Genomic DNA, 9,480 nt, shown 5'->3' on the forward strand with positions numbered 1-9,480 from the left:
GTATGCCTGCACATTCCTCCCGAGCATAGGTGCAAGCACCTTGTCCATCAGCCTTTGGTATGTGGCTCCCGCATTCTTCAGCCCGAAGGGCATCACCTTGTAGCAGTAGCATGACCTTTCCGTCATGAAGACAGTCTTCTCTTCATCCATGGGGTGCATTTTGATTTGGTTGTACCCTGAGAAGGCGTCTAGAAAACTGAGTAGCTTGCACCCTGATGCACTGTCTACCAGGGCGTCTATACTCGGCAAAGGATAAGAGTCCTTTGGACAGGCCTTATTCAGGTCTGTGAAATCAACACACATTCGCCATTTTCCGCTACTCTTCTTGACCAGAACGACATTGGCGAGCCATTCTGGGTATTGGATCTCCCTGATGTGGTCTGCTGCAAGGAGTTTTTGCGTTTCTTCCTTGATCGCCTGCCTTTTCTCCTCGTTGAACTTTCTCCTTCTTTGGCAGATGGGCCTGACCTGGGAATCCATTGCTAAGCGATGGCACAAGAAATCGGGGTCGATCCTCAGCATGTCCGAAGCAGACCATGCAAATGCATCCAGGTGTCTACTTATTACCCGGGCGATTTGGTCTTGCGTCTCACTGTCTAAGGTTCTCCCCAGCTTAAACGTCTTGCCGTTGATCTTCCTCTCAAGCCATTCCTCCACTGGCTGAGGCTTCTTTTCGCTGGCAATCAACGCCCTCGCGATACTTGTTTCCCTGGCGGTCTCCGAGCAGCTTCTTTCTCCCTCCAACCGAGCGACGCTCTCGGATCTTGCCTCTATATCCTCCATAGGCACATCGCCCTCGGCGACCACCTCCAACACCGTGTCTGAAACTCGCCGGGTTTCCTGCGCAGGCTCCGCGCCAGGGGGAGGCGTTGTGGTTACGTGGCACACAGACCTCTTGTTCTTGAGGCTATTTTCGTAACACTTCTTCGCCTCCTTTTGGTCAGAGCAAATGGTGATGATCAAACCCTCCATAGACGGTAGTTTGACCTTCATGTGCCTTGTCGAATGCACAGCTCCCGTTCTGTTGAGCGTTGGCCTTCCCAACAGTATGTTGTACGTCGACGGAGCGTTTACAACAAGATACCTGATCTTCTTTGTTCGCGAGGCCAAACCATCTGTGAAGGTCGTCTTCAACTCAATATACCCCCTTACCTCCACTTGATCGCCGGCGAAACCGTACAGGCAGCCCCCATATGGCCTCAGCTGATCGGGGGACAGTTGTAATTTTTCAAAAGTCGGCCAAAACATTACATCTGCCGAGCTCCCTTGGTCGACCAGCACCCGGTGGACTATCCTTCCTGCCGTGACAAGTGAGATCACAATAGGGTCGTTGTTGTGAGGTACAATGTCCCTGAGGTCTCCTTTGGTGAACGTGATGTCCACGTCGGGTGAGTGGTCCTCAAAAACTTCCACTGACATCACCGACCTCGCGTACTTTTTGTGTTGCGATGCAATGCACCCTCCACCTGAAAATCCACCAGCTATGGTGTGGATCTTGCCGTGGACGGGCACCTCGTGTTGCTGTCCTTCGTTGCTCGCTGGTTGGGAACCTGCTGATTGGCCCGCTTGCTTTTCGAGCAAGTAATCTTTCAGGAATCCGCACTTGACCAACTCGGCGCGTTGGTAACCTAAAGCCAAACACGAGTTGATGGAGTAGCCAAAGCTCTTGTGGAACTCACACCACGTGTCTGGTTTTGGACCCAAAACCTTCTTTGTCATCTTCTCAGGAACTTTGAGCCTGGCAGCGATATTCGGGATGGCGATCAGATCAGCCAACCCCATCACGAACTCATACCTCGGCGGGCGATTAGTCTCTCTGGGCCGCCCCGACCCCTTCCCCTTACTCTTCTTAGGGTCATAAGGAAGACGCATCCTCTGGTCCCTCTTTCCCGCCGCTGCCTCCATTACTCTTTGCGGCGGGACCCTCGTCTGGGCGCGCAGCTTAGCTGGGGCCACGTTTACCCGTTTCTCGGAGACTTCGCTTTCAGCGGCGATGTGAGCCACAACACGTCGTCGGATTTCAGCGAACGTGGCGGGGTGACTCCTGATAAGCGACTCGCTAAAGGGCCCAGGTAACACACCCTTTTTGAAGGAGTGCACAAACATTTCTTCGTCTTTACCTGGCAGGCGGACTATCTGAGCTCTGAATCTGTTCAGGAAATCCTTCAAGGACTCCCCTTGGTACTGCCTTACGTTAAACAGGTTGTAAGACACCAATGGTGGTGCCTTGTTCACTATATATTGCTCAACAAACATCTTGGAAAACTGTTGAAACGTCGTAATGTGGCCAGTAGGTATACTGACGAACTAGTCTAACGCTGTTCCACTAAGAGTGCTCATGAACACCTTACAGTAGACCGCGTCCAAACCCCCCGAGATCATCATCTGGGTGTGAAACGCCGTGAGATGGGCCTCAGGGTCCTCCACACCGGTGAAAGACGCTTTCATCGCCATAGTATTAGCCGGGACCACCGAGTCCATGATTTCCTGAGAAAATGGCATGGGAAAGCTGCGCGATGGGGATGGGGGTGTAGATCTGTCCCCGACCGCACGCTACTCCCGCTCTTGAAGGGCTTTACGCAACTCCTTGTTAACCCTAGTTTTTCACCTATATATAGGGCACGAGTAAGCCCTAAAGAGGTACGTTTTTTACACAGTTGCATGAGTTTTAACCTAGTTTTCATAAAGTTATACAGAGCACTAAACCCTAGTTGTTCTTGACGGCACACCCAGCTGTGAGCACAAGGCAATTAGGGTCACACAGTTTCAGTCATTGAGACAATCATACAGTCTCTAGTCACTTTGGTGTTTCTTGCTAGTTGACTTGATCGTCGGAGTGCAAACGGCCGCGAGGGCGCCCCTTTTTTCTTCTTTTTTAGGTACACACAGACGAGGCAGAACGAAGGTGCCCTAGCTCGTTAGAACAAGCCACGCATAAAGACGACCCAGGTCAACCGGCAGGAACAAGGAGTATTGTAAGAAAAGAAAAATACAAATAAGGAAAAAAATGTAATCAGTATGAAATTTAAAATATTATTATAATTCATATACTAAAATATTACAGCTCAAAGATGGAGGCAGAAATATTGAAGAAGGGAAAACAACGCTATAATGAAAACAGATATGCTGGGAATTATATAGGCTTATGTGCAAGGAATTATATACGAATTATATATGGATGAACTATATCAAATTTGAAAAAAGTTATGCACCATGATTGCTAGAAATGTAGCACTGTAAATTTAAGGGAAACAATGATAGTCCACCTAAAAGTAAAACTGAAACAAATATTATAATTATAAATTTATTACCTGAAAAGTGATTCAAAACTTCCAAGATGCTCTAAGAAACAATTTCGAATAGACAAAGGTAAAAAACTGCTAAAATCAGTCTAACAAAAATAATAATAAAACATAAGTTTGAAACATTGTCCACATTCACAATTATACTAATAAAACATGCGTACAGTGATATCACAAGGAAAAACATATATACTTAAATTATGGTGCTAAAAAGAAAGTAGAAAGAGGTTATGAGAATAATATATAAAATTGATATTTTTTTTATCAACAAAGAATAAAATTAAATTAAGAGGGACATTTGAGGGATGTCCCAACCAAATCATTCACCACATGTAGCTATAACCAGATGTAGATCAAGGCAACCAAACCAAAAAAAGGAAGACAACACAAAGAAACCAAACATGAGAGGGATGCCAATACAGCTACAAAATATGCTACAGAATTGTGCAGCAGAAGCAAGGAAACTTGTCCCAGCAAACTGTACCGCATGAGTTGCAAAAGACGCCATTTGGATGTTGCCCCGTGATTACAATACCTCTGTTGTAGCCCCAAAACTCCCTGCAAAAACTTGCTCCGAAATCCTTTGGCCCAGCTACCCATCCTCTGCTTCAAAAACAAGAGCTACGAAGAGAACTTACAGCCATCCATCTTTGAACACTCCAATCAGCCCATCCCAACCCTCACCCAACACTCTTATACAAACCCAAAAGCAGACCTACCTTCTTACTTGATACATGTTAAAGCAAAACAAGAAAATGCTTCCCAAAAAGACCAAGCTCATCCTCATAATAGAAGTGGTGTACAAGTCACTCAGCTTTGGGATTAAGCTGCAAGTTTTAAAACACAACGCAACTTCATCACAAGACACGAACCTGTCAAAAACTCACACCTTTTGCTATCCTAGTCACCCAACTAAGAACTACTTCAACTTCATAACTCATGGAAGAGGCCCCAGCACCAATCCATTGAAAAGCCACCAAAATGTCAAATTGAGGCAACCACTAGAGTTAAGGTCAAAGAGGGGTCAAGAGGACGCATTCTACATGTCATAAACTCTTGTGTAGAATAGTTTTTACATTCTTTTGTCAAAAGTAGCATAGTTTAATTCTTTTGTATTTTTGTTGAAACATGCAAAGTGGTACCTAAAATGCTAACCTAAGTTTAATTAGAGTTTCCTACTCCTAATTAAACTTAGGTCCAACCCACATTTAGCCTAAGTGGAGTGTAAGGTTCTAGAACTCCTAGCACATGGAAGAATTCTAGAACCTACCTCACATGTGCTGAATTTAGGAGCCACCTTCCCACGTGCCAACATTTGAATTTTCCTCCATTTCTCTTTTCATTTTCAGCCCACTCTTGCTATATATGGAGGAGCTTGGGTCATGTAAATTCAAGATTAATGCATGAGTGAATTGCTTCCAAAATTGTGCCAATATCACTCTCTGCCCAAAACCTCCTAGGTTAGGCTCTTAATCTTCCTAAACTGTCACCTTCCAAGTAGAGTTGGCCTCACCACTCTCAAATCCTACCTATCATGCACCTTCAAGGTCACCACCGCTCTTAGGAGGACCTTGTTCCATCTCCAATCCATGAAGCTTCCGCAATCCATCAACAAAACCAAAAATAGGAAGGCACAAATCCATCATTTGGTATCATGAGCTATGGTTCTTCAAGAGCTAAGTGTCTTCTTTCATTTTAATTTTTGTGTTCTTCTTGTTTCCGTGTTGTTCTTCAATTCTCCATATTGTCTAGCTGTTTTTTGCATTTTAATTTGATTTAGGTGCTGTTGGAGAAATCTAATCGGTGCATTGTGTTCAAATTGTTCTTGAGCTTATAATTTTCTCATTTGTGTAGGAATCCATATAGAATTGTGTTGTTGTTCTGTTTTTACTTTATTTAAGTCTTATTTGCAATTCTATTCGGTTCATATTGTGTGTCTTGAGTCATTTTAATTTCTGAATCCAATTGTGTTTTGTCTAAGTCATGTTTCTCCTAATTTGTCATCAAATCCATGTAGTGCTGATTGTGTTGATAATTTTGGTTTCTTGAATTGATTTGAGTCCAGATTTATAATTCGGTGTTTCTTGATCCTTTGGTGCATTTTTCTTTTTAGTTTGAGTTCATATTTGTGTGTTAGATCCATACAAATTCATATACAACCACTTCATTGTGTTTTTGAAGTTCTTCAATCTGTTTTTTAATTCCAGAATTAGGATTACTCTGTTTTCAAATTATGTGCTCGCTGTTTTTTGTTATGAAATTCAAATACGTTGAAGGAACATTATGAATATCTGGATCTATACAGATTGATGTATTAGAAAATCAAGAAAAAAAAAGAATCTGATCAAAAGACAAAACAGAAAAAAAAAGTGATAAATCAAACAAAAAAAGTGTGCATCCTGGCGCCAAAAGAAACTGTAATTGGACAAGAATTTTGAAAAATTTATCACAATTATTTGGTGCATAATTTTGGTGTGATTCCAGTGCCAAAAGTTTACTAAGACCTTGAATTGTTTGTGGTTCAAATTTCAGAATCAAATTTCAAATAGCCAGCTCAGCATAAATTTTATAATTCACGCTTTTTGTATTTCCTTTGAGTTGTAATTACATTCAACTTTGATTAATTAGTGGACTAATTACGTGTAGACGGTGAGTGTGTCTTCAATGGCTCCAAGTGTCTAGTAGCCTCACCTTAGGAATCGTCTAGTTTAAAGCTTTGTAGTTAGCAATCTTTAATTTGTGCTTAGTAATTGTTTTGCTTTAATTACTTGTCTTGTATTTGTTAATTGCTTTGCATAGTTTTCTTTGCATAAACTTGTGTCTTCATTCTACTTGTGACTCACGTAGTTTACTTAGAAAAAGGTGTGAGACAGGTTTTGAGGGATAGTTTTTTGGCAAGGAAAGACTTGGTACTTAAGAAGTCCTAGTAACTCACCTTTCGTTCCTGGAAAGCTACCTTCACTACTATCCTTATCTTTTTTGAGGTAAAATACTTAGGACACAAGTTGATGGAGATCAAGCCCAAGAGAACATGGAGGCCACTCATCAAGCTCAAGAAGAGGTGGAGGCACAAATGGAGGACGCCCATGGAGGTCAAAGTCCACCTCAAAGGATTACAAGAAGCATGTTCAAAGCCTTGGGAGCAAGAGGACATTTATTTTCTCTTTTTGTAGTGTCTTTAGTTGAAGGTGCTTAGAGGGAAACCTTAGAAACCTCTTTTGTTATAGCATCTTTTAGGTTTTAAATAGGACCTTTAGGGGGGTGTATTAGTAGATAGGTGTAGGAGTAGAATAGGGGGTGCCAAAGTGAAGGAAGGGATCACACCTTCCTTGCTTAGGCAAATTAGCGCCGGTTCTAGTGGCTTTTGGAGGGAGTTTTTGAATTGTTTAGCTTTCATTTTTCAGCACCTTAGGCTATAAATAGAGGTGCCTTCCTTGTAAATTTCAGATTTGAATTTTATCTAAAGAAACTATACTCAAAATTGGAGTGAGCATTTGGAGAGCTTTGAGCTTCTTCTCTAGTCTTATCTTGAAGGACCATGGTTTCCTCAAGTGGCGGCTTCCACACTCATCTAGGAGCATCCATTCTTCTAGTGGCGTGATCATCCAACCATTCCTCCATCTTCATGAGCATTCTCTTCTCCTTCCTTTCTTCTTCTTCAATTTGTTCTTGTTGCCTTGAGTTTTGAGTTGTTTTTGTTTCGGTTCCTTTAATTTTCCAGCACCTTTATTCTGTTTAGTTTTTAAATTCTGTTCGGTTCTTTTGTTTTTAAGTTCAATTCTGTTCGGTTTATTCTTTTCCTTCTCCTTTGTTGATTCAATTTGACAATATTTGGTTCATCCAAATGAGTTTGGGATTTGGTACTTGTTTTGGTGAGTTCTTGATCTTAGAACCATGATCCAACTTCTAGGAAAGTGCCTCTACATTTTCCAGCTCAAGGTGATTCCTCAAAGTGTCACGAATCTTGTTCTATGTGGCTATTGGAATCACATCACAAGTCTTTAACCATGTCTTCTCCATCTCGCAATTCTAGTGAAAGTGATATGACAATTCTTAAAAACCTTGCGAAAAAAGTTGCCCAAGATGTTCAAGCACTTTCATTTAGACAATTGCATCATAAGGCCCAACTTAAAGAAAGGGATGCTCAATTTGCTCTAATACGAGATGATTTGAAAGTGGTTAAAGATGAATTCACAAAATCTAAAAAGAGTTCACATCCATCTAGCTCTAGGGGTAATGAATCCTATGGAGAACAAAGCCTTAGGATCAATGAATATTATCAACCACCCCCAAGAAGAGGTAGAAGAGAAAAGAAAGAAAGCCTTAGGGAGATTAGGATAGATGTACCTCATTTCCATGGTCAAGAGAATATAGAAGCTTACCTAGATTGGGAAATGAAGATCGAACAATTATTTGCATGTCACCATGTGAGTGAAGAAAATAAAGTATCCTTAGCTACCCTAAGTTTCCAAGGCAATGTTATGTATTGGTGGACGACCCTTGAGAGAGATAGGCGTCTTCATAAGGATCGTCCCATAGAATATTGGAATGATCTTAGGGGTGCCTTAAGACGCCACCATATGCCTTCATATTGCAATAAGGAGTTGATGGACAAGATCCAAAGACTCCAACAAAAGACCATGAGTGTAGAGGAATATAGGCATAAAATGGAACTGTACATGATGAAAGCCTCTATTAGGGAATCTGAATCCATTACCATAGCAAGATTTTTAAGTGGGCTTAACCTTGAGATTTGAGATAGAGTTGAACTTTTACCTTACCAAGACTTGAATGCTTTGATTCAACTATGTATCAAAGTGGAACAACAAATTTTGAGGAAAACTTCAAGTCATAGGGAAAGCTCATACTCTAACTCTTATCCCAAATAGGAGTATAAAAGAGGGGAAAAGCATATAAAAGAAACATCCCTAGAACCTTCCCAAAACCTACCCAAATACGAGCATATCTCATACACTCAAACTAGAGAAATTCCATGTTTTGGTAATGATCATTTAGCATCTCATTGTTCCAATGAAAGATCTATGATCTTAAGGAACAATGCTAACAATATTAGCCACGAAAAAGAAACTAGTGAGAGTGAAGAAAATGAGTAAAAAAGAAGAAGAAAGAAATAGAAAAGTCAAGTGAGGGGTTGTTTTTAAAAGAAGAATGGATCTACAAAGAATGAGGAATATCTTACAACACCCCTTACAAGAAGAGTAAAAATAGAATCTTTAAAGAGGGATTGCATAGGTAAATATGTAGTAGTTTATGATTACCTAAGCCACCTTAGGGAAGTTTTCTTAGTGTTTAAGGCTAATAGTTTGTTTGCTAATAGTGATAAATGTACTTTCTATGTTGATAGTGTAGTGTCTTTGGGTTTTATAGCTAACAAAAATGGGGTACATGTTGACCCCGAGAAAATCAAAGCCATCCAAGAATGGCCAACACAAAAAAATGTAGGAGATGTTAGGAGTTTTCATGGTCTAGCAAGTTATTATAGGAGAATTGATCCTAACTTCTCAAGTCTAGCTTCACCACTCTATGAGTTAGTGAAGAGAGACACTCCATTTTGTTGGATGGAGAAGCATGAGCAAGCCTTTCAAAGGTTTAAAGCTCAACTCACCAATACACGCATTCTAGCTTTACCAAACTTTATAAAAACTTTTGAGCTAGAGTGTGATGCATTGGGAGTAGGAATAGGTGTTGGGTTGTTGCAAGGTGGGCACCCAATTGCATATTTTAATGAAAAACTTCAAGGTGCAACCCTCAACTACCCTATCTATATCAAAGAGCTTTATACACTTGTGAGGGCCCTGCATGAATCTTTAAAATCTTTAAAGAGTCAACACAAGTTAAAAATACATGCAAAGTGGATGGGATTTCTTGAGCAAATTCCATATGTTATCAAATACAAGAAGGAAAATACAAATATTGTGGTGGATGCTCTATCAAGAAAACATGTCCTATTTTTCAAACTTGGAGCCCAAATTCTTGGATTTGATAACCTACCTAAACTTTATCAAGATTTTGCACCCACTTTTGCTAAGTCCCAACATAGAGCACATGGAGGGTTTTATATTTATGAGAGGTACTTATTTAAAGAAGAAAAACTTTGCATACCCCAAATAACACATAGAAAACTCCTTGTAAATGAGTCACATGAAGGAGGATTCAT

General features: G+C 40.8%; 1 protein-coding gene across 1 annotated transcript; it reads right to left on the reverse strand.

Moving 5' to 3' along the window:
* Window positions 1-940: 940 nt before the first annotated feature.
* On the reverse strand, window positions 941-2,256 carry LOC137824989 (uncharacterized). The gene is made up of 2 exons (XM_068630661.1): window positions 1,153-2,256; window positions 941-1,036 (listed from the first exon to the last, which is right to left on the reverse strand). Exons 1-2 carry the CDS (start codon window positions 2,254-2,256, stop codon window positions 941-943), a joined length of 1,200 nt encoding a protein of 399 aa, XP_068486762.1.
* Between the last annotated feature and the right edge of the window lie 7,224 nt (window positions 2,257-9,480).

The sequence above is a fragment of the Phaseolus vulgaris genome, chromosome 8, assembly GCF_000499845.2.
Source record: "Phaseolus vulgaris cultivar G19833 chromosome 8, P. vulgaris v2.0, whole genome shotgun sequence".
Lineage (NCBI taxonomy): Eukaryota > Viridiplantae > Streptophyta > Magnoliopsida > Fabales > Fabaceae > Phaseolus > Phaseolus vulgaris.

Bases quoted from the DNA above. Each gene is read 5' to 3' on its own strand.
- LOC137824989 (XM_068630661.1), bottom strand. From the start codon at position 2,256: ATGTTTGTTGAGCAATATATAGTGAACAAGGCACCACCATTGGTGTCT. The intron at 1,037-1,152 runs GTAAGGGGGTAT...ACTGTTGGGAAG, and splicing joins TCGCCGGCGATCAAGTGGAG to GCCAACGCTCAACAGAACGG.